Below are 27,271 nucleotides of genomic sequence, written 5' to 3'. Positions count from 1 at the left end.
ACAATTTGTATGGAAACAAAAAAGAAACCAAATAGCCAACGCAATCTTGAGATTGAGAAACGGAGCTGGAGGAATCAGGCTCCCTGACTTCAGACAATATTACAGAGCTACAATAATCAAGACAGTATGGTACTGGCACAAAAACAGAAATATAGATCAATGGAACAGGATAGAAAGCCCAGAGATAAACCCACCCACATATGGTCACCTTATCTTTGATAAAGGAGGCAGGAATGTACAGTGGAGAATAGACAGCCACTTCAATAAGTTGTGCTGGGAAAACTGGACAGGTACATGTAAAAGTATGAGATTAGAACAATCCGTAACAGCATATTCAAAAATAAGCTCAAAATGGATTAAAGACCTAAATATAAAGCCAGACACTATCAATCTCTTAGAGGAAAACATAAGCAGAACACTCTATGACATAAATCACAGCAAGACCCTTTCTGACCCACCTCCTAGAGAAATGGAAATAAAAACAAACACAAACAAATGGGATCTAATGAAACTTCAAAGCTTTTGCACTGTAAAGGAAACCATAAACAAGACCAAAAGACAACCCTCAGAATGGGAGAAAATATTTGCAAATGAAGCAACTGACAAAGGACTAATCTCCAAAATTTACAAGCAGCTCATGCACCTCAGTAACAAAAAAAAAGAATCCAGTCCAAAAATGGGCAGAAGTCCTAAATAGACATTTCTCCAAAGAAGATATACAGATTGCCAACAAACACATGAAAGAATGCTCAACATCATTAATCATTAGAGAAATGCAAATCAAAACTACAATAAGATATCGTATCACACCGGTCAGAATGGCTATCAAAAAAATATCTAGAAACAATAAATGCTGGAGAGGGGGTGGACAAAAGGGAACACTCCTGCACTGCTGGTGCGGATGTGAAATGGTACAGCCACTATGGAGAACAGTATGGAGGTTGCTTAAAAAAGTACAAATAGAACTACCATATGACCCAGCAATCCCACTACTGGGCATATACCATAATTCAAAAACCATAATTCAAAAAGAGTCATGTACCAAAATGTTCATTACAGCTCTCCTTACAATAGCCAGGAAAGGGAAACAACCTAACTGTCCATCAGCGGATAAATGGATAAAGAAGATGTGGCACATATATACAATGGAATATTACTCAACCATAAAAAGAAATGAAATTGAGTTTTTTATAGTGAGGTGGTTGGACCTAGAGTCTGTCATACAGAGTGAAATAAGTCAGAAAGAGAAACACAAATACTGTATGCTAACACATATATATGGAATCTAAGAAAAAACATGTCATGAAAACCTAGGTGTAAGGCAGAAATAAATGCACAGACCTATTAGATAATGGACTTGAGGATATGGGGAGGGGGAAGGGTAAGCTGTGACAAAATGAGAGAGAGTCATGGACATATATTCAGTACCTAACGTAAAAGAGATAACTAGTGGGGAGCAGCTGCATAGCACAGGGTGATCAACTTGGTGCTTTGCGACCTCCTGGATGGGTGGGATATGGGGGGTGGCAGTGAGCGAGATGCAAGAAGGAGGAGATATGGCAACATATATATATATATATATATGTATAACTGATTCACTTTGTTATAAAGCAGAAACTAACACACCATTGTAAATCAATTATAATCCAATAAAGATGTAATAATGAATAAAAAAAAAATCTTCCAACAAACAGTAGTCCAGGACCAGATGGCTTCACATTTAACTTCTATCAAACATTTAGAGAAGAACTAACACCTATTCTTTTTAAAGTCTTCCAAAATACAACAGAGAGAGGAACACTCCCAAGCATATTCTATGTGGCCACCATCACCTTGATACCAAAGTCAATCAAAGATGTCACAGAAAAAGAAAACTACAGGCCAATATCACTGAGGAACATAGATGCAAACCTCCTCAACAAAATACTAGCAAACAGAATCCACTAGCACATTAAAGGGATCACACACCATGATCAAGTGTGGTTTATCCCAGGAATGCAAGGATTCTTCAATATAAGCAAATGAATCAATGTGATAAACCACATTAAAAAACAGAAGGATAAAACCATTTGATAATCTCGATAGATGTAGCAAAAGTTTTTGACAAAATTCAACACCAATTTATGTTAAAAACTCTTTAGAAAGTAGGCATAGAGGGAACCTACCTCAACATAATAAAGCCTATATATGACAAACCTTAAGCCAGCATCATTCTCAATGGTGAAAAACTGAAACCATTCCCTCTAAGATCTGGAACAAGACAAGGTTGCCCACTCTCATCACTATTATTCAACATAGTTTTGGAAGTTTTAGCAAAAGCAATCAGAGAAGAAAAAGAAATAAAAGGAACCCAAATTGGAAAAGAAGAAGCAAAGCTGTCACTCTTTGCAGTTGACATGACACTATACCTAGAGAATCTGAAAGACACTATCAGAAAACTACTACAGATGATCAGTGAATTTGGTAAAGTAGCTGGATACACAATTAGTGTACAGAAATCTCTTGCATTCCTATATACTAATGATGAAAAATCTGAAAGAGAAGTTAAGGAATCACTCCCATTTACCATTGCAATTAAAAGAACAAAATACCTAGGAATAAATCTACCTAAGGAGACAAAAGACCTGTATGCAGAAAATTATAAGACACTGATGAAAGAAATTAAATACAATACAAAGAGATGGAGAGATATACCATGTTCTTGGACTGGAAGAATCAACATTTTGAAAATGATTATAATACCCAAAGCAATCTACAGATTCAATGCAATCTTTATCAAACTACCAATGGCATTTTCACAGAACTAGAACAAAAAAATTCACAATTCGTATGGAAACACAAAAGATCCTAAATAGCCAAAGCAATCTTGAGAAAAAAAAAAAAAACTGGAGGTGGATGAATCAGGCTCCATGACTTCTTACTATACTGCAAAGCTAAGTATTCAAGACAGTATGGTACTGGCACAAAAAACAGAAATATAGATCAATGGAACAGGATAGAAATCCCAGAGATAAATCCAGGCACCTATGTCCCCTTATTTTTGATGAAGGAAGCAAGAATATACAATGGACAAAGGACAGCCTCTTCAATAAGTGGTGCTGGGAAAACTGGACAACTACATGTAAAAGAATGAAATTAGAACACTTCCTAACACCATCCACAAAAATAAACTCTAAATGGATTAAAGGCCTAAATGTAAGGCCAAACCCTATTAATCTCTTAGAGGAAAACATAGGCAGAACAGTCTATGATGTAAATCACAGCAATATCCTTTTTGACTCACCACCTAGAGAAATGGAAATAAAACCAGAAATAAACAAATGGAACCTCATGAAATTTAAAAGCTTTCACACAACAAAGGAAACCATAAACAAGACAAAAAGATAATGCTCAGAATGAGAGAAAATATTTGCAAATGAAGCAAGTGACAAAGGATTACTCTCCAAAATATACAAGCAACTCATGCAGCTCAATATCAAAAAACAAAACGACCCAATCCAAAAATGAGCAGAAGACCTAAATAGACATTTCTTCAAAGAAGGTATACAGATTGCCATCAAGCACATGAAAGAATGCTCAACACCACTAATCATTAGAGAAATGCAAATCAAAACTACAATGAGGTATCACCTTACACCATTCAGAATGGCCATCATCAAAAAATCTACAAACAATAAATGCTGGAGAGGGTGTGGAGGAAATGAAACCCTCTTGCACTGTTTATGGGAATGTAAATTGATATGGTCACTATGGAGAACAGTATCGAGGTTCCTTAGGAAACTAAATATAGAACTACCATATGACCCAGCAATCCTACTACTGGGCATACACCGTGAGAAAACCATAATTCAAAAAGAGACATATATCACAATGTTCATTGCAGCACTATTTACATTAGCCAGGACATGGAAGCAACCTAATTGTCCATTGACAGATGGATGGATAAAGAAGTTGTGGCACATATATACAATGGAATACTACTCAGCCATGAAATGAAATGAAATTGAGTTATTTGCAGTGAGGTAGATGCACCTGGAGTCTGTCATACAGAATGAAGTGAGTCAGAAAGAGGAAAACAAATACTGTATGTTAATACATATATATGGAATCTAAAAAAGATGATTCTGATGAAGCTAGGGGCAGGAGAAGAATAAAGACGAAACCTTAGAAAATGGACCTGAAGATATGGCATGGGGCGGGGGAAGGGTAAGTTGGGATGAAGTAAGAAAGTAGCATGGAGAGATATACACTACCAAATATATAATACATAGGTAGTGGGAAGCAGCTGCATAGCACAGGTAGATCAGCTCAGTGTTTTGTGACCACCTAGAGGGTTGGAATAGGTAGGGTTGGAGGGAGACACAAGAGGGAGGGGATATGGGCATATATGTATATACATAGATGAATCACTTTGTTAATTTGTTAGCAGAAACTAACACAACACTGTAAAGCAATTATACTCCAAAAATATGTTAAAAAAATAAATAAATTACAGATTCATTTCAAAAAAATAAAATAAAATAACCTAACTGTCCATTGATGTATGAATCGGTAAAGCAGGTGTGGTGTATATATATATATATATATATATATATATATATATATATATATATACCATAGAATATTATTCAGCCATATAAAAACAAGGAAACCATATAATTTGTAACACCATGTAGGTTCCTTGAAAGCATTATGCTAAGTGAAGTAAGTCAGAGAATGAAATACTGTATAATCTCACTTATATGTGGAAACTACAAAAAAAAAATCACCAAATTCATAGAAAAAGAGATCAGACTTGTTTTTACCAAAGTTGGAATGTGGGAGGAGGGAGAAATAGAGGAAGGTGTTCAAAAGTTACAAACTTCCAGTTATAAGATAAATAAATACTAGGGATGTAATGTACAACATAATGATGATAGCTAACTTTGATGTATTATAAAGATGTAAGTTGTTAAATAGTTGTAAGAGTTGTCATCATAAGAAATATTATTATTCTATTTATTTGAGAATATGGATGTTAGCTGAACCTATTATAATAATCATTTCACAATATATGTAAATCAAACCATCATGATCTAAGCCTTAAACTTATACAGTGATGTATGTCTCAAAAAATTAAATAATTTAACTTACTTCATTTTAAATTAACAAATATTTTTATCATGAATGTGTGTTCAGTTTTGTTAAATGTTTTTTCTATGTCTATTGAGAAGTTCACATGATTATTTTTTTCATTTTATTAATGTGTGGTAACAATATGTTGATTAACACCAACATATTGATGTTAAATACATTGAATATGTTGAACATAGGATATGTTGAATATAATTGTTGAATATGTTGAACAAGGATATGTTGAAATATCCTTGCATCCCAGGGATAATCCCACTTGATCATGGTGAATCATAATTTTTATATACTGCTGAATTCAGTTTTCTATTATTTTATTGATAATTTTTGCATTTATATTCATCTGGGATATTGGCCTGCAGTTCTCTTTTCCAGCAGTATCTTTTTTCTAGTTTTAGTATCAGGACAACACTGGTTTCTTTTTTTTTTTTTTTTTTTTTTTTTCTTTTTTTTTGCGGTATGCGGGCCTCTCACTGTTGTGGCCTCTCCCGTTGCGGAGCACAGGCTCCGGATGCGCAGGCCCAGCGGCCATGGCTCACGGGCCCAGCCGCTCCGCGGCATATGGGATCCTCCCAGACCGGGGCACGAACCCGTATCCCCTGCATCGGCAGGCGGACTCTTAACCACTGCGCCACCAGGGAGGCCCCACTGGTTTCTTAAAATGAGTTTGGGGGTGTTCTCTACTCTATGATGTTTTTGGAAGAGTTTGAGACAGATTGGAGTTAATGCTTCTTTTAATGTTAGGTAAAATTCACTGGAGAAGCCAAATGGTCCTGTGCCTTTATTCATTGAGAGATTTTTGATTACTGATTCAATCATTTTATTAGTAATTGATCTTTTCAGATTTCTATCTCTTCCTGATTCAGTCTTGGCAAGTTGTATGTTTGTAAGAATTTTTCCATTTCTTCTACGTTGTGCAATTTTTTGTGTATACTTGTTCATAGTAGTCTCATGATCCTTTGTATTTCTGTGGTGTCAATGGTAATGTTTCCTTTTTCATTTATAATTTTGTTGATTTGGTTTCTCTCTCTTTTATCCTTGTGTAGTCTAGCTAAAGGTTTCTCAAATTCGTTTGACTTTTCAAATAACTATCTCTTGATTTTTTTAATATTTCCTATTTTTTCTTGTCCTCTATTTCATTTATTTCTGATCTTATATTGATTATTTCTTTCCATCTACTACCTTTTGCTCAGTTTGTTTTTCTTTTTCTAGTTCCTTGAGGCATAGAATTAGATTGCTTACTTGAAATCTTAATTGCTTCTTAATATGTAGACACTTATTGCTATGAATTTCCCTCTTAGAACTACTTTTGCTGAATCCCACAAGTGCTAGTATGTTGTGTTTCCATTTTAGTTTTTCTTGAGTAATTTATTTCCCTTTTAATTACTTCTCTGATTCTTTGATTATTCAGGAGATTGTTTTAATTTAATTTTGTTCTTAAATTTTCCAGTTTTCCTCTTGTTATTGATTTCTAGTTTCATGCCATTGTGGTCAGAGAATACTTGGTATGATGTAAATCTTCTTGAACGTGCTAAGACTTGCTTTGTGGCCTAACATATGGTGTATCCTAGAAAATGTTCTATGTGTGCTTGAGAAGAATGTCTACTTGGCTGTTGTTAGAATGTTCTGTATATGTCTGTTAGGTTTATTTGGTATAGTATTGTTCATGTGCACTGTTTCCTTATTGTTTCTCTCTCTGAATGTTATATCCATTGTTGAGAGTGAGGTATAAAGTCCCTAACTATTATTTTATTACTGTTTATTTCTTATTTAGCTCTGTTAGTTTTTCCTTTATATATTTAGATGCTCTAATGTTGGGTTCATACATATTTACAACTGTTCTATCTTCTAGATGGATTGACCCTTTTATCATTATATGACCTTCTTTGTCTCCTTTTACCATTTTCATTTTAAAGTCTATTTTGTTTGATATAAGTATTTCTACCCTTGTTTTCTTTTGGTTACTATTTGCTTGAAATGTCTTTTCTCCATCCATTCTCTGTTAATCTATGTGTGTCTTTAAGCCTAAAGTGAGCCTCTTGTAGGCAGCATACCATTGGATCTTGTTCTTTCATTCATTCAGACATTCCATGTCTTTTAATTGAAGAGTTTATTCTGTTTATATTCAAAATAATTATTAATAGGTAAGCACTTACTATTGCCATTTTCAAAGTTGTTTTCTGAATATTTTGTAGATCCTTTGTACCTTGTATTTTATCCTGCTGTCTTTTTTGTGTTTTTGTCTCATTTGATATCAGCATGCTTTGAATTCTTTATCATGTTCTTTTGTGTAATTACTACAGGATTTACCCTTGTGTGGAACATGAGGCTTACATAAAATATCTTAAATATATAATACATTATTTTAAACTGATAAACTTAACTTTAATAGAATTTCTTAATTTTACACTTTTAATTCTCTTTCCCTTTACATTTCATATGGTTGTTGTTGTTACAATTTACAAGTTTTTTAATATTGTGCAACTAATAACATATTATTGCAGTTATGTTTACTTTGGCTATTTTTTTAAACTTTTAAACTAGTTGTAAATAAATTATGCACTGCTATTACCATATTGCAGACTATAACTATGACTATTTATTTAATATTTCCAGTGAGATTTATGCTACATTTTTATGTATGTTCTTAATTAGTGTATTTTTACCTCCACTCAAAGAACTCTAGCATTTCTTGTAAGGTAGGTGTGGTGGTTATGAACTCCACTGGCTTTCATTTGTTCTGGAAAGTCTTTGTCCCTCCTCTGTTTCAGATGGACATCTTTGCTGGTATAGAATTCTTGGTTGACTTATTTTATTTCAATGTTTTGAATATGTCATCCCAGTCTCTCCAGGCCTGAACAGTTTTTGTTGAAAAATCCACGAATAGTTGTATGAGTATTCTTTTTTATATAACTACTCTCTTTTTTTTGTGCTCTAAAATTCTATCCTTGCCTTTGACTTCCGTGAATTGAATCATAATGTTTCTTACTGTGGTCCTAATCAGGTTCAACCTGTTTGAGATTCTTTGGGGCTCATGCCTCTGTTTGTCCTTTCCTTTCCTCAGGTTTCGAAAATTTTGTACCATTATTTCTATGAATACATTTTCTGTCCCTTTCTCTTTCCCTTATCCTTTGGGAATTCTCATGATGTGAATATTTTGTTTTCATCATGTCCCATAATTCCCATCAGCTCTCTTTACTCTTTTTCATTGTTTTTTCTTTTTGCTTCTCTGGGTAATTTCCATTGTCCTGTCCTCCAGGTCATTGAATGTTCCTTCTTCATCTTCAGATCTATTTTTTTAACCTCTACTGAATTTTTCAGTTCAGTTATTTTATTTTTCAACTCTAGGATTTCTGGGGTTTTTTTTGATGGTTGTTATTTCCTCATTGAACTTTTGTTTATACATCATTTCCCTTATTTCATTAAGTTGTTTCTCTGTGGTTTGCATAGTACCCTAAACTTCCTTAAGATGATGACTGAATTATTTCTGACAGTTCATAGGTCTTTATTTCTTTAGGGTCAGTTATTGGAGCTATATTATTTTCCTTTGGTGATGTCATATTTACCTAATTTTTTAGTGATCCTGATTCCTTAAGATGGTATCTGTGCATTTGAGTAAGTGGTTTCCTATCTCAGACTTTAAAGTTTCTCTTTGGCAGAGATAGCTCTTCACCCATCAACTCAGGTTGGATTTCTGGGCATGTCTGCTGGTAATGTCCTTGAGCAAGTGGCACTTTTATCAGGGTCTATTTTTGGGCAAGGTCACTGTCCAAGAGCTCTGAGGAGAGAGATAGGGGTGTGTGACACTGGTTCACAGTAGCTGGATAGAACTGCTGGCTTGGTTTCCTGCCTATGTGAGGCTATAGAAAGTGCTCTGCAGTTGCTTTGACTCTTTGTACAGGTTAACTAAGTGTTTAGGGCTGGGATTTATATTCCAGTGTAAACATGGCTATGAATTTGATTCCCTGCCTTGTCAGGGCATCAGAAAATGACCCATGATTTGTATATCACCTTGTTTGAGGACCAAAATCAGGCAAGACTATGTTTCTGTGGCCATACAGGGCTCCAGATTTTCTTCTGCAGATGGAGAAAGCCATGACTGTGCTCTCTATTTAAGTTCCACTGTAAGCAGGCTGTTGGATGGGCTATATACATTCTCATGTGCACTGGGTTAGGTTCCCTCTTCAGTTGGACTGAAGGTTATATTCAGAAGTGGGTGGGGCTGTGAAATATTTTTTTCTGCCTAGGCTAAGCAAAAGAATCATCTCCAAGGTCAGAAAGCCTCTTTGTTTGTTGTCTTAACCAAAGCCAACCCATACCCCAAGTTCCCTTACTGAACAGGACCACTGATGCTGTTGTGCCAACTATTGACTCTATCTGCCCACCTCCTAGCTCAAGTGTTGCTGAGCCTCACAGCTTCCAAGAGTTGTCACCAGCCCTTCTGGTCAGACAGGGACAGAAAGCACTCTCCACAGCAGGTGGGTCCACAAAACTCCTCTTTGAGAATCCAAATCAGGCAGATCTTTACCCCGCCATGTTCCATGGTCAGAATGCAGCCCCAACTTGGTTCTGCAGATAAGCAGAGCTGCTGGGTGGGATTACTATTTGGTCCTTCATATGAGCAAAGATGCTGGTTGTGATTACTATATAGCAAATATACTATCATATTTGCAAGTATGAATGCAGTCTTCCAAAATCTGTATGTTGATTTTTGCAAGCCCCTCCCCCAATCACAGTTAGATTCCCAGTGGTCAAGCCTCATAGATTCCCCTGAGAACGTCCATGTTGCAGAGTAGTTGCTCCTGCAAAGTGCTGAACAATGCTGGCGTTGGGCTGGTTGTCCCCCTACTTTCTCTCTTCCCACTAGAGGAACCAAAGGCTCAGCCGAGACCTGTCCACATGATGTTGTGTTGGCCTGGGTGAGAGACAATGCAGTAAATATGTAACTCCTTCTCTTACCCTTCTAATGAAGTCTGTCTTGGTCTCTGTGGTGCAGCAGGATGTTTCATCCTTATCTCCATGTTCAAGGATTCTCTCAGTAGTGTCTTATTCTTGAGTTGCTAGCTGTTGTTAGTTGTCAGTTCTTGTTAGTTGTTTTTGTTGTGAGGGGAAGTGAAGTCAGGAACAACCTATGTTGCCATATGAGTGACATCAGAATTCTCATGATAAAAACTTTTAGCAAATTAGATATAGAAGAAACACACTTAAACATAAAGAGGCCATATATGAAAAGCCCACAGCTAACATTTTACTCAATGATGAAAGGTTGAAAGCCTTGCTTTTCAGATCAGGAATAATACAAGGGTGTTGACTCTTATCACTCTTATTCAAGCTAGTACTGGAAGTCCTAGCCAGAGTAATAGGACAAGAAAAAGAAATAAAATACATCACAAGTGGAAAGGAAGAAATAAAATTGGCTCTATTTTCACATGACAACATTTTATGTATAGAAAATCCTAGAGTCCACCAAATAACTGTTTGAGCTAATCCATGAATTCAGTAAAGTAGACTGAGACAACATTAACATATGAAAATCAGTAACATTTCTATACACTAACAATTGAATTATCTGAAAAAGAAAATAATCCCATTTGCAATAGCATCAAAACAATAAAATAGGGGTTCCCTGGTGGAACAGTGATGGAGAATCTGCCTGCCAATGCAGGGGACATGGGTTCGAGCCCTGGTCTAGGAAGATCCCACATGCTGTGGAGCAACTGGGCCCGTGAGCCACAGTTACTGAGCCTGCATGTCTGGAGCCTGTGCTCTCCAACAAGAGAGGCTGCAGTAGTGAGAGGCCCGCATACCATGATGAAGAGTGGCCCCCGCTTTCCACAACTAGAGAAAGTCCTTGCACAGAAATGAAGACCCAACACAGCCATAAATAAATAAATAAATAAATTAAAGAAAAACAACAACAATAAAATACTTAGGAATGTATTAAACCAAGGAGGTGAAAGATGTCTACTCTGAAAACTACAGGACATTAATGAAAGAAATAGAAGACACAAATAAGTGAAACAGTATCCTGTGTTCATGGATTGGAAAAATTAATATCATTAAAATGTCAGTACTACCCAAAGCCATCTATAGATTCAATGCAATCCCTATCAAGATTACAATGGCATTTTTTATAGAAATAGAAAATAATCCCCAAATTCATGTGGAACCACAAAATACTCCAAATAGCTAAAACAATTCAGAGAAAGAGCAAGGCAGGAGGTATCACACTCCCTGATTTCAAGCTATATTAAAAAGCTACAGTAATCACTATGGAAAACAAGATGGAGGATCCTCAAAAAATTAAAAATAGAACTACCATATGATCTAGCAATTCCACTTCTGGGTATTTTGCTGAGTAAAACAAAAACATTTCAAAAATATATATGCACCCCGATGTTCATTGCAGCATTATCTGCAATAGCCAAGGTATGGAAACTACCTAAGTGCCCATCAATAGATGATTGAATAAAGAGAAATCTGATACACACACACACACACACACACACACACACACACAAACACACACACACTGGAATATTACTCAGCCATAAAAAAGAATGAAATCTTGCCATCTGTGACATGGCTGGACCTAGAGGACATTATGCTAAGTGAAATAAGTCAGACAGAGAAAGACAAATATCACATGATTTCACTTATATGTGGAATCTAAAAAAACAAAACAAATGAACAAACATAACAAAACAGAAACAGAGCCATAGAGACAGAGAACAAACAGATGGTTGCTGTGGGGGGTGGGGAATGAGTGAAATAGGTGAGAGTTAAAGGTACAAACTTCCAGTTGCAAAATAAATGAGTCATGGGGAAGAAATGTTCAGCTTGGGGAATATAGTCAATAATAATGTAATATTGTTACATTTCTATATGTTGACATGGTAACTAGACTTATCATGGTGATCATTTTGTAATGTATGGAAATATCATCTCACTATGTTTTATACCTGGAACTCACATAGTGTTGTATGTCAATTATACTTCAACAAACAAATAAACAAGCTCATAGAAAAAGATCAGATTTGTGGTTACCAGAGTCAGGGAAGGGGAGAAGGAGAATTGGATGAAGGTGGTCAAAAAGGTGCCAACTTCCAGTTATAAGATAAATAAGAACTAGGGATATAATGTACAACATGATTAATATAATTAATACTGCTGTATGCTATATATGAAAGTTGTTAAGAGAATAAATCCTGAGTTATCATCACAAGGAAAAACACTGTTCTTTTTTTTTTAAATCTGTGGCTATATGATATGATGGCAATCATTTCGTGATGTATGTAAGTCAAAAAATTAAGCTGTACACATTAAAACATATATAGTGCTGTATGTCGATTGTATCTCAATAAAACTGGAAGGAAAAAAGGAATAGTAATCAAAACAGTGTGGTACTGGCATAAAAATGGATGCATAGACCAATGGTGCAGAATCAAAAACTCAGAAATGAACCAATCCATATATGTTCAACTAATATTTAACTATGAAGACAAGATCACTCAGTGGAGAAAAGACAATCTCTTCAATAAATGGTGCTGGGAAAACTGGATATTCACATGCAAAAGAATGAAACTAAACCACTATCTTATATCACTCACAAAAATTAAGTGAGAATGGATTAAGGACTTAAATATAAGACTAGAAACCATAAGACCCCTAGAAGAAAACAGAAAAACAATCTCCTTGACATGGATCTTGACAATGATTTTTTTTATATATGACACCTAAAGCACAAGCAACAAAATCAAAAATAGACAAGTGGAACTACATCAAACTAAAAAGCTTCTGCACAGCAAAAGAAACAATTGATAAAATGTAAGGACAATCTATGGAATTAGAAAATATATTTGCAAACCATGTATCTGGTTAGGGGTTAATATCCAAAATATATAAAAATTTTCATACAACTCAGTAGCAAAAAACAAATAATCTGAATTAATAATCCAATTAAAATATCAATAGATATTTTCCAAAGAAGATAAATGAATAGCCAGCAGGTATATGGAATGTGCTCAGCATCACTAATCATAAGGTAAATGCAAATTAATCTCACAATGAGATATCACCTCATGCTTGTTATGATGCCTATCATCAAAAAGACAAGAGATTAAAAATGCTGTCAAAGACATGGATAAAAGTGAAAACTTGCACACTATTGGTGGGACTGTAAATTGGTACTTGCACTACACAAAACAGTATTAAGGATCCTCAATAATTTAAAAATAAAACTACCATATAATCAAGCAATTTTACTTCTGGGAATATATCTAATGGAAATGAAAACACTAACTTGAAAAGATATTTGCACCATCATATTCATAGCAGCATTATTTACAATAGCCAAGACATGGAAACAACCTAAGTGCCCATCAACAGATTAATGGATAAAGAAGTTGTGAAATATATATATATATATATATATATATATATATATATATAATTGAATAATATTCAGCCATAAAAAAGAATGAAATCCTGCCATTGGCAGTAACATGAATGGACCTCAAGGGCATCATGCTACATGAAATAAGTCAGACAGAGAAAGACAATTAGTTGTATGATCTCATATGTGGGATCTAAAACAAACGAACAGACAAAAAAAAATCAGCCTCATAGAAAAGGAGATCTGTTTTGTAGTTCCCAGAGGCAGGAAGTGGGGTAGTCGAATTGGACAAAGGTGATCTAAAGGTACAAAGTTCCACTTATAAGATAAATAAGTACTAGGGATATAATGTACAGTGTCATGACTATAGTTAACACTGCTGCTGTATGGTATATTTGAAAGTTGTTGAGAAAGTAGTTCCCAAGAGTTCTCATCACAAGGAAAGAAATATTGTTTTTCATTTTCTTTTTTAAAAATATACATTAGATAATGGATGTTAACTAGACTTATTGCTTTGTAATAATTTCACAATATATGTAAATGAAATCATTATGCTGAACACTAAATTTACACAGTACTGTATGTCAATTATATCTGAGTAAAACTGAAAAAATATATGCAAAATAAATACCAAAAAAACAAAATGAAAAGAAAAAAATTAATGTAATACTCCATATTAATATAAAAATAAATGGAAAATGCACATGAATATACCTCTTTAGATACAGAAATAGCATTTGACAAAAATCCAACACATTTTCATGATGAAAGCACTCTGAATCAGGAATAAAAGGGGTCTTTTATTCTTTATCATCCTGATAAAGACCATCTACAAAAACACCACAGGTAACACCATATTTAATTGTGAGACACTGATTTTTTTCCATTTAAGATTAAGAAGAAGATAAAGATGTCTTACTACTTCTACTTAGCATTGGATTGGAGGTTCTAGAAATTAGTCAAGAAAAAGAAAATGCAGTAAGTTTTTACACAAGTAAAACTATTTGTGCTTGTAGATGGTATGATTTTACATAAATAAAACCCTAAGAAATCCACTAGTGTCTAATATAACTAATAGATTAGTTCAGTACTTTTTCAGGATACAAGATCAATGTACAAAAATCAATGAACAATCCAACAATTAAATTAAGAAAGAAATTCCATTAAAAATAATGTTAAAAGTTATATATATAAATTTAACAAAATAAGTGCAAGACAATTGAAAAGTACAGCACATGGTTAAAGTAAATTAAAGAAGATCTAATAAGTGGAAAGGCATACCATATTCATGGATCAGAAGACACAGTATTATTAATATGGCAATACTCCCCAAATTGATCTACAGATCGAACATGATCTCTATCAAAATTCCATCTGTTGTTTTTGCAGAAATTGATAAGCTGATCTTAAAATTCATATGCAAATTTAAGGGACCTAGAATAGTTAAAATAATTTAGATGAAATAGTAGACATTTGGAGGACTCACACTTCACAATTTCAAAACTTACTACAAAGGTACAGTAATGCAAACAGTGTTGTATCAGCATAAGAAGAAACATATATATCAATACAATAGAACTGAGAGTCCAGAAATAAACTCTTCCATATGATTAATTGATTTAGAGAAAGATGACAAGACCATTCAATGGGGTAAGTATAATCTTTTAAACAAATGATGATGGGACTGCTGGATATTTACATGCAAAATAATCAAGGTGAACTCCTACCTCATATCATACACAAAAACAAGCTCAAAACAGCTGACATGCCTACATATAAGAGATACAAGTATAAAATTCTTAGAAGAAAACATGAGTCAGTCTTTGTTATTTTGGCTTAGATAATATGTTCTTAGATACAACACCAAACACACAAGTAATGAGAGAAAAAAATAGATAAATTGGACTTCATCAAAATTAAAATTTGTGTTTAAACAATACCCACAAGAAAGGGAAAAGGAAGCATATGGAGTGAGAGAAAATATTTTCAAGCCATATATCTGATAAGGACTAGTATAGAGAATATGAAGATCTAAACACAACTCAAAGAACAATTTACAAAATGTCCAAATTCTCTGAATAGACATTTCTACAAATAAGATATTTGAATGTCCAATAAGCACATGAAAAGGGAGTTAACATTGTTAGGTGTTAGGGAAATGCAAACCAAGATCTCCCTGAGATATTTCACACCCATGATACTGGCTATAATCAAATGACTGATATGAAAAGTGTTGGTCAGCATGTGGAGAAATTAGAATTATTTTACATTGATGGTTGGATTGTAAAGTGATACAACCACTTTGGAAAAACTTTTGGCATTTCCTCAAAACTTTAAGCATAGAATTACAATATGAACTAGAAATGCACTCCTAGATATATACCCAAGAGATATAAAAGCATATTTCCACACAGAAATTTGTATATGAATGGTCATAGCAGCACTATTCATAATAGACAATATGTAAACAACTCAAATGTCCATCAACTAATGAATAGATAAACAATTTATGCTATATAGACACAATGGAATATCATAGAGCAATGTAAAATAATGAAGTGCTGATACATACTATAGCATGGACCTTGAAAACATTATGCTAACTGAAAGAAGCCATCCATAAAAAACCCTTATATTGTATTATGCCACTTATAATAATATTCAGAATAGGTAAATCCATAGAGAAAGATTAACGGTTGTCTAGTACTGGGATGGGGGATTTGTTGTGCTAATCAGTATGTAGTTTATTTTTGAAGTAACAAAATGTTCTAAAATTCAATTGTGGTACTGCTTGAACAGAGCTGCAAATATATTAAAATCTATTTAATTGTACACTTCTGATGTGTGACTGCTGTACTATGTGAATTATATCTTAATAAAGTCATTTAAAAATGACCATGCTAACTACACCTATTCAACACAGATTACTATTGCTTTTTAAAAGTTGACTATTTGCCTGGGAGTTATTTTAGCAAAGTCTATCTTACTGGCCCTCACTTTCCTCAGGTCAAAATACCATTTGTATTGGTTTAGAATGTCATGATGTTTAAAGTTTTTACAACTATTAAATTTCCATGTTTATTTAAAAAGTGAACTTAAGCACACAAATACTGAATAAATTTGGAGGGTACTACCAAAGTACTTCCACTGATAGGGGATACACTGTACTTATTTAGTAGCTTTTAAAGAAAGCTCAAAGTGCTCTACGTCTATTAACTTCTAAGTTCTTAAGAAGTTCACAAGAGTTGGGAATGCATTTAATTTTTAAGTAACAACAATAATTACAACAAAATCCTGAATGTATAGCACTTGTTTTCCAAAATGCCCCAATATCTTCACATAGATTATCATCAATTATTAATCTGTAATGAACACAGCACTCAAGATGGGCTGACATAGATATAATATGAAAAGTGAAAGGCACTTTTGAGACCAATACAGTTGCAATCTAGCTCCAAAGGAGTGAGGTCAGCCCATAGAGATTTTGAAATAGAACTGGGCTATAGTATCCTAGTATAGTTACCTCCTGACAGTTTCCTTATCATCACTTCAACTCGTAATATGGTATTCCAAAGTGACTCCAAAACAGAGCTGATTTCAACTCTTTAACATCCTCATAGATTTCCTCAGTTTGTACTCAGTCACCTATATAGCTTGCAACTAGACTATACACTAGGAATAGGACCTCGGCTTGAAGATACCTGCTACAACAGAGAGAAGAGACAGATATCTCTGTTATATTATAGTCCCAGGGTCGGAAACTAAAGAGAATTGCTTGCTTGCTTATAGTTTCATAGTTAGAAAGTTGACAAGATGGTCACAGGTTTTATTTTTCTAAGTCCAGATCTACTAATAATATAGCTTGGTAATAGAATGTCATCAAAATCTTGGAGGATAACTACCATGGACTGAAAGTTTGGGTCACAGCTGAATTCATATGTTGAAACCTAATCCCCAATGTAATGGCAATTGGAGGTGGGGCTTTTGGGAGGTGATTAGGTTGTGAGAATTGAGCCCTTATGAATGGGATTAGTCCTTACGAAAGAGACCCCAGAGGGCTCCCTTACTACTTCTGACACATGAAAACTCAGTGAGAAGATAGCGATCTATGAATTAGGAAGCAGGCACTCACCAAGTACTAAAGCGGCCAGCACCTTGATCTTGGGCTTCTCAGACTCTAGAACTGTGAGAAATAAATGTTTGTTGGGTGTCAAGTCACCCGGTCTATGATATTTTTGTAATAGAAGCCCAAATGGACTAAAACATTAGTCTTCAAGGACTACACTTCCCCAGGCTACCTTGGTTCCCTAAAATCTCTACTAATTAAAATAAAGGTGGGGCATGAAACTAATATAATATTGTGTCAACTATACTTCAATTAAAAAATATATAAGTAAAAACAAACCAAAAAGAAAGGTGGGGCAAAGTGATGCCCCAAGAGTTCTATGCAAAGACTCTCTACCATACTGTCTCAGGTCAAGTTGGAGGAGGTCTGTTATAATATAAATAGAAATATATGGACTTTTAATACATAGATTATCGTGAGGTTGAAAGCTGATCACCAATCTTCTTTCAGCCAGCATTACAGCTATTTCTTCCTCAATCACACTGTGATAACTGTGGGCTGTGCAATATTTTACTTGAAATGGAATGTAAAGAAGACCTGGACTAGCAGAGTTTCATTAAATTTCCAACTATGATGTCATAAGTACAAGAAAATTTATGTGCCAGGGAATGTATGCGGAGGCTTGCACAGATTGTGTTATTTCATCTATAACATTCCTGTGAAGTATATATTATTAAGTGCATTATACAAATAAGGAAACTGTTACCCAGAGATGTTATGACACTTGCCTGAAGTCACACAAGTAGAAAGTAGCAGAGCCTAGATTTGAATCCAGGTCTGTCTGGCTCTAAGCCTATGCTCTAAATTATGTCAGATTGTCTTTCTTTAAAGAGATTACTTTTCCAAAAAATATTACTAAGTTTTATTCCATTTAAAAGTTTCTTTTGTATAAAATAAATTTAATTTCTTTAAAAGTTCTGTCAGGAAAAAAGATGCAGACTGTAAAAAGGTTTTCTTTTTAGGCTAAATTATCCTTTAGGGAGAAATCGGTTTACGGAAAATTAAAACTTAAACTTTGCACTCTCAAGGCTCCAAATATTCTAGTAAAGTTGAAATTGTTAGGCTGTATGGTAAAGCAGAAAAAAAAACACATGATATATTTCTGAGTTGGAATCCTGGTTCTGTCATGTATTGGTTGTATGATTCTAGACAGGATATTAAAACATGGATAAAATGCTTATATGACCAGATCACCATGAAGATTAAATGAGATCAGGTATATAAATTTACTGATGGTGCCTAGTACATGCAAGGCCTTCAACAAATAATAAATGTTATTATTATTACAATTATTAGGAACAACTCCGCTGAAGGGGTAAAAAGTACAAAAGAGATGAATGAAAAGGGGCATTGGGGAGGATCTTAAAGGTATGGTTCAATGTTACTTTAAGCATGCTTTAGGAAAGAGCAAACACAGAAAAATGAAAAGATCCTTAATAAGAAATGTCTACTAATGATGATGATGAAGTACTCTTCTGTTAGAGATAGGTGCCAGAGGGATACTTCCTATACTCTGTTATTGCTTTTCATTTTGTAGCAGGGAACTATAAGATAAAAGAAGTCAAGAGAAGTTGGTTCCTTATATTGGTTGATAATAGCCTGGAAGCATTTTAAATACAGATAAAGAATTAAAGAGTCTAGCTAGCAGCAAGAAAAAATGGCAAATATTCCTGCTTTGCTATTCAAATTTTCTAAAGCAGATTTTTTCAGAAAGAAGATCTATGGTCTTAAGAGATATTCTGAGGTAGGTTTATACCTCACTGTTGAGATTATTTGAAGCATATCTAAACAACTGAATATGTGAAACAGTAAAGAAATAATGCTTATTTTTTGAACAGTTCGAAAATTGCTTTAATTCTTACTTTGAATGTGTCTCTTCTCTCTAAACATTTTAAAAAAGACAATTTGATTAATGTTGCACTTAATGTTTTAATAAAGCATTTACTTTTAGAAAAAAACAGCTGGCTGAGTTACTGCAGGCTCTGACTTCTCAACCGTTGTCACCTAGAGAAATAATTGACTTGCCGTTGCCCGACTATGTACCCAGGGAAAACACCACTCATCTAGTGACATCTTCCCAAACTGCAAGTAAAAGTCATAACAGGAATAATCTATGTTCAAGAGGATAAGTCTAGCCAATTCAGTCCTATTTTAGTGATAGGAAATGCCATGCTTCCCATAAGGCTATGATTTCCTGAACAAAACCATTTGAAATGGCAGGAGTTAGTTGCCAAGTTATAAAAATTATTATATTCCATGAAAAAAAAGGACTCACCATTTTTAAACGTGACAAAGAAAGCACAAGATTCTTTAAAGAGTTGACCCAAACCACTAATTAGAAGCATACAAATCAAAGTACCTCAAAATATGAGTTAAGTGACCCAGATCTCAAGTCTAATTGATTACCAACAGAATTTTTTACACCAAACAAACTTTTATAAAACCTTTAAAAAATAAACATTCACATTACCTGGTAATTGTTTTGGTTTTGTGATAACCTCAAATGGTTTGATGATGCAAAATGTGAAGAAAAATTACTCCGTGATGGATTTGTATTACTGTACATTGTAGTAGATGCTGTATGTAATGAGGTCCGTGGTGTCAAATGGTATTCTCTGTTTTGATACAGTACATTGTCTGACAAGTCTCTAATATTCACCATTTGTGAATTTGGCATATTTCTTCCTGGTCCGGGCAAAACTGTACTTTGGTTCTCAGCTCGAAGGGAACTGCCACTTTCATAAAATCTTGAGTAGCTTGGTATCTGTGCTCCCATCAATGCCAACTCTTCCTCTCTGGCATACTCATCATCAGCATCTCCAGTCTCCATTGCAATGGAGAAACAAGTTCCTTCTGTTGAACTAGGAGGCTTCTGTGGGGCATTTCCTCCCAGAATCCTCTGGGGGTAATCACTAACTGCCAATGAAAATACTTCACGGATTTCCAAGTTTTGTGTTCTGCAGTAAGGGTCTCTAATAGGTGGCTTTTGCCCACATAAGTTATGTGATGCTAGACCCCTGTGTTCAGGCTTATATGATCTTTGAATTCCGACTGGTTCAATTTTGCAAGGTTGGTGGCACACAGATGGATTTTGTGGTACTGTCAACTCAGAGCCTTGCATTGAAGAGCTTCCATAGTGTTTCTTTGTGTGATTGTATACAGAATTTCCAGCATTTAGCACACTTGTCTGTCTGGACAAAATAATCGTTTTTTCACCTAAGAGCAGAGAGGCATTTTTGCAGTGTGCTACTTGTCTTTGAACAGGAATGTGCAACTGAAACTCAGTATCCTTTTTACTGGCTATTTTCTGACTAGGGATTTTATGTGCTTCTGTAATTTGTATATTTGTATGTTTGGTTGTCCCTTGCCTACTTGATGAACTGGCTGGACTGTATATACCAGTTACAATGACATCATTATTGGGCGATGTCCAAGAAGACTGTTGGCTTGAGGGTGGAGCAATATTAACCACATTTCTGACTGTAACATGTGGAGCTGCCAAAGGAGTACCAGAAACAGTTCCTGTTGTTGCTGCTCCTGATTCAGAATTCTTACTACTCATTTTTCTTCTCTTATTGCCAACCCACGTCTGGAAGGATTAAAAAAAATGATATTATGGAATAGTTCTTAACCAAAAAACAAGAAAAAAACAATTTCTATGTGATAAATTATATTCTCATTTGTCATAAAGTCAAGGCCTATACAAATTTAAAAGAAAAAAATATATACAATAAAAGAAAAAGTAACTAAAGTATAAGTTCAGAGATAATCAGGGACCAGCACATAATAAATATCTAGTAACTTTGATAGGAGAATTGTATTATTGTTCTTCTTCTCCTCAAAACCCATCCAATTAATATGTAGCAAGAAACCTAAAATGTTTATATCCCTTGACCTAGAAAATTCATTTCTGGGAATTTATCCTAAAAGTAATCCTAGATGTATACAAAGTTTATATGCAAAGATGTTCATCACATTTATGTATAATAGTGAAAACTGGAAACATAGTAGAGGTAGGATGTTTAAAGACATTGGAAAATTATCATAGTATTGTTAAAGAAATATACACTAGAAATCTTCAGATTTAACAACTTCTATGAATATATCAAAACTTGGTTAATTTAATATTACTAGATATTATATTACTTTTAGAAATATTCACTGTTATAAACCATATAGCAAAACACTTCACTGTGCATGCATCTTTGTACTATTGGTCCATTAGAATGCCATCTTTAGAAGGAAAATTGCTGGGCTTTTTGATATTTTCAAACCACCCTCCAATGTATAAGAGTTCTGGTTTCCCCACACCCTCAACAACACTTTGCATTATCTTTTTGTAGTCTCTACTAGCCCAGGAGTTAAGAAAAGGTATATAATTGCTGTTTTGATTTGAGTTTCTATGGTTACTATATTACTTTGATGGAGTTGCTTACTGATTACCTCTACTAATTTTTATATTAGGGTATTTGTCATTTTTAATTGATTTATAAGAGCAATTTCCTACTAGAGGTAGCAGCACTTCGTCACAAGTTGCAAATATGTTTCCCAGTTTGTCATTAATTTGTGGTAGTTATTTTCTTCTTTATGTTTTTCTCGATTTACCAAATCTTATACAGAGAATATGTATTACTTTTATAAACCAAAAATTAATAAAAATAATACCAGTGGTTGGCATTTAGAATTTAATTACAAACTATGTACTTTTATATGAGTAATTTATTATCATAATCTTAGTATTATTACACTGAATCATGATTCTTCTTAAAATATGCAATAAGAAATATTATGTTCCATAAAATTATTAGTAAACTTTATAATTATTTCAAAATGCATACCATATTATAAACTACCAAAACACATTAATCTATTAAGAATTTCAAAAAATAAATAAGTGAAAACATTAAATGAACTAGCCTTGCACAAACACAGTACAGAGTGTATTTGGTTAATTTTGTGTGATGTGCTTTTGAAAACCACATAAATTATCCAATTTTCAATGCATATTTATATTATATACAACATTAAATGTTGTAATACTATAAATAAAAGCTAACATGTATTGAATCCCCATTATGTGTTTTCATATATATTAGCTCCTTTGTTAGGTATTATTTTCTAATTGTATAAATGAAGAAACAGAGATTCAGAAATATTAACTAGCTTGTGGAAAGATATCCTGTCAGCTACTGGCAGAGCAAGGAATCAAAATCAATTTAACTTGACCTCAAAGAACATTCTCCTTCCACTATGGTGAGAAGCTCCTGAAATGGAGTTGGCCACTTCTGTTGGCCATTTTAGTTTTATAATTAGTACTTATCTAATAAAATGTTCCAGAAGCTGAGATACTCCATTTTGCTTCACATGAGGCTGTGGGAATTTAAAACTCACTCTTATTTAGCTTTACTAAACAGCAGAAGTGAGAATTATAAGCAGAGGGACAAATGAATATAAATGTCACAAGAGAAGGAGGCAGGGGAGAAAAACTAAAAGGTTCCAAAGTATATACTCGAGAGAAATATTTAAAAAGAAATATGTGGCTGCTTCCCACTAGCTGGATATATGTATATGTGTAGCTGATTCACTTTGTTATACAGCAGAAACTAACACACCAATGTAAAGAAATTATACTCCAATAAAGATGTTAAAAAAATAAAAAGAAATGTTTGGGGATATATATAATTTCAATTTATGGTTCAAAAAGGTGAATATTACAGATATTCAAAATAAGTCACTGTGTTATGGCTTTTCAAATAAAAAATATGAATAGGAAGCATGATGCATTTGTTTGTAATTTCAATATTTTAAAACTTTCAATGGGAAAGCATAGTGAATTGGTAAAATTTAAACCCAAGATCTACTACATCTGATGAGCAACTCTGGGCAAGACTTCTAAGAAAACAAACAACCTACCATGTTCTCATCACAATACCTACCTTAACACAGGAATTTTAAGTGATCTTAGTGCACTGAAAATTTATGGCTTACTTTTATAGTTTTATAGTTCATATATATAGTTACTTATATAGTTTAGTAGATATCTATATCATGTACCCATAAACAAGTAAAGTGCAATAGTAAAATGAATATCACATGAATATGAAACTCAGCTATCTAACAACTTCACTTGTGCAGAATGCAGCCAATATAGATGTCACAAGACCCATGTACTTTACTGAAAAGACAACACTTGATCTTAAAACACACTTAACCTTATTTTACACATAATTTTACCAAACCTGGTATCGTAATCTACAGTAAATTAGAAATAACAAAGCAGGAGGGGGCTTTGGTAATAGTGATTGCTGTTGAAAACACCTTGATAGCACCAAAACTAAGAATGTTCATTAAATATTATTCACTAAAAAGGAGAAGAAAGGAAAAATAAAAGAGAATTGTTGTGAGAAATCATTAAATGGTCTGGGGTTCTTTAGTAAAGGAGAAAGCCACTCCATATACCTTACCATGTTGTAAGCATTATTATTTCATAGCACAGTACAATAATTGATTTCCATAGTAAAACTCTGAGTCAAAAATAAAGGTTCAGTTATTTTCAATAGTCTCTATTGAAGTAAAGTAGGAAAGTATATAGTTAAGATATATATTTTATTAAAATGTTGAAAATAAAGAAAATTCATTACCTAAAGGTTACCAGTAACTGAACTAAATTTTACTAAAAGTCATTCAGTTACAGGATCCAAAATTTACCAATGCCTATAGGATATAAATTTCTCATTCCAAATGTTTCATTGGTGAGAGAGAAAAAATGGGTGAATCAAATTGATATGATTAGCATTTGGGGTTTGGAACTAATAAAGTGATACTACATAGAAAAAAAAGAAAGGCAATAAAGTTGGGTCACCAATTCTTGGTGTCCGTTAAATTCTTTTTCAATTCTTTTTTAGAAAGTCAATGTCTCCAGACTTTTTTCCCTTTTCTATACCTCCTTCTTTGTTTTCCTGTTCCTTTACCCCACTATATATATATATATATATATAGCATGGATGTTTTAACCTTTTAAGTTCTTTTTACATTGGGATCAAGTTCTTAGTACAGTGGGATTTTAGTTCTTTTGAGGAAAAACACAATAAATACTATATTAAAATAATAAAGGAAGATCTCTTTGAAGTAGAACATGTAGACCTAGCAAAATACTAGGCTCAAATACTATATTAAAAATAATAAAGGAAGGTGTCTTTCAAGTAGAACATATAGACCTAGCAGAATATCAGGGGCAGGGGAGGTTGTGGAATAATGGGTCTATAAACAACTCCCTTCTCCCCTGGCTGAAAAAGCCGCCAAAATTGTGTTGAAATTTAGATTAGAAAGACTGAATTTCTGCAGAATTTACACTCTCCTAGAAAAGAGAGAATGAATCTGTTTCACACCATTCCTTATAATTTATGTAACATTTTACTTGTAAGCTTACGTTCTAGAAAGTTTCTTTCATTTCCATTACTTGTTACAGATTTCACACCATTTGGAGCAAGATATAAACCTTTGTACTTTAATACTCTCAATATTCAAGTACAATCAAGTAAATTATTAGGGGGAAGATTGCAATAGCAAATTGTAAATATGAAAGGTCACAGTGCACAAAGCAGCTGCCTAAGAAGACTTTTCATTTTAAAGTAATGGTAAAATAAGAGAGAAGAAAAGAAAGAAGTTATTGCAGAAAAATAATGAGTTTGTACTTATAAAATGGAAAACTCAACAACTTGAAATATTACACATTTTAAAATAATTTTTCTAAGGCAATTAATTTTTTTCTCGAGGTTTTACTAAAGGTATTGCAAATAGGGAATTTAGAGCTATCAACAGGAGATATTTCTAGTTCTTACAAAAATCTGAGTATGATGGTTGATCTCAGCAAACAAGAAACAGATATCCTGGATATTTCCCTCCTAGAACTGGTGGCATAATTCCCTATTTGAAGGTGAATATATCCTTCAGTCTTTAAAAAATAGATTTTCCAAAGAATTCTTCTTGTCAAGAGATTTTTATCTTTAGGTCTTTAAAAGTTCCTCCAACAGAAAAATAAACAGAAGTCCTTCTCTTACCAAATTAGCCTAATGACTGACAAGGATAGGAAAGCTGCTAATCTTTGAATCCCTAAGGTTTCGCTCCAGGGAGATTTGTAGCACGTTCAGACAATCATGAAAGGACCTATGCACTCACTATAAAATCTGTGACTAGTTCTGTTAGGTTTATCTCTTGCCTCCTCTCTATCACCTTCTCACTGCCTTTCCCAAATGTGTAGCAGCTCTGGTTTTTACAGCTGAATAACAATGGTTGTGATAAAGGAAATTTTCCTCCCTAGGGATTTCTTGTCCCTTACTTGGTAACCCATTAAAATGCATATATTTTACTTAGAAGGAGGAAGAGATATTCATAAAAAGGATAGGTTTTCCTAAAAAGACAAAAATACTAAATTCATAGATGCCTGCTTAAAAAAAATTAAACACAACAAGAAAATATGCTAACTCCCTTGGTAAATGCCTGTTTTACTAATATCAGTTTGGAGGGTTATATCTAGATAAATTCTAGGTGTAAACCAAGCATGAGATCAGCAACTAATCCTAAAGGTACCTATTAGTTCAAAGGACTGGGATTTTTAAAAGATATATTTAAAATGCAAAAGTTTTAGTGCTTTCAAGGTATTTATAGAAAAAAATACATACTAAATGATTATCTATTTATTAAAAAATAGTAATTTTATACCAGGGAAATGAAGCTGTTTATAGTTAGTGACTTCACACCCTGATAGTTTTTCTCATATTAAGCAATTATAACTTGTAATACAAAGCTATAAATTCAAGAGTTTAAGACCTCAATACTTACCCTGACTACACTGAAGTCCAGCTTAGTCTCCTGTGCACACTGTAATATGAGCTGAAAGCAATTTTTACTTTGATTTGTCATTCCATTTTCATAATAACGCTGTAAAATCCTTTGTTGTTCTACAGTAAATACAGAACGCAGATTCATCTAAAAATAAAAGAAGATACTCTGAAAATTTGAATAAAATTTGGGTTTGTGTAGAATTTGCACGTTTCTGTTATTTGATACAATTTCAATGCTTTCAAGCTGTAAGATTTCTTTAAGTGAAATAATCCCAGTAATGGGCAATAATTTGTGTGCTAAAGGGAGAGAGGTTCTCAATGAATATTATGCATAATGCGAACACTTATTGAATTTGTTCAGAAAAAGTGTCAACTCTAAAGACAAAAAAAAAAAAAAAAAGCGGAAATCCCTTATCTGGTTAGTGTCAGTGCATGGAGAGAAAAAGTTTCTTTCACCGAAATAAATATTTATGGCTAGTAAAGCCAGAGATTGTGATATGGTAGTAGCCATAGGTGGTCAATTATCAACAGGGACACTCACTGTTCTTTGTCAAGCAAGGCATCTGGCATATGTCTTACAGCCAAAAGCTGTGCTCTGAAACAAAAGGGTGAGTTTATTTATTTTTTCTTTTTCTGGGATAAAGGGGTTCATTTTATTTAAGTCAAAATCTCTCTTTAAAGCTTAAAAATAAACAGGAAGTTTTAGTGACTGAAAATGTATTTGCTTTAGGCAATACTAACCAAAATAATTATTTTAATAGCTGTAGTATATAAATC

The 27,271-nt window shown here is 33.7% G+C and overlaps 1 protein-coding gene across 1 annotated transcript in view; it reads right to left on the bottom strand.

Annotated features, from left to right (window-relative positions):
- HDX (highly divergent homeobox) overlaps positions 1–26,639 on the bottom strand; it is a 150,427-nt gene extending 123,788 nt beyond the window's left edge. The window contains exons 1-2 of the mRNA XM_060087754.1: positions 26,493–26,639; positions 20,122–21,240 (exon numbers count right to left, since the gene is read on the bottom strand). Of these exons, the coding sequence (XP_059943737.1) occupies positions 20,122–21,240; positions 26,493–26,639 (1,266 nt within the window). The remainder of the gene's footprint in view (positions 1–20,121; positions 21,241–26,492) is intronic.
- Positions 26,640–27,271: the final 632 nt, after the last annotated feature.

Source organism: Mesoplodon densirostris, chromosome X (assembly GCF_025265405.1).
Source record: "Mesoplodon densirostris isolate mMesDen1 chromosome X, mMesDen1 primary haplotype, whole genome shotgun sequence".
Classification (NCBI taxonomy): domain Eukaryota; kingdom Metazoa; phylum Chordata; class Mammalia; order Artiodactyla; family Ziphiidae; genus Mesoplodon; species Mesoplodon densirostris.
Note: the sequence above shows the minus strand (reverse complement) of the source record. Positions and strands in the feature narration are given on the sequence as shown.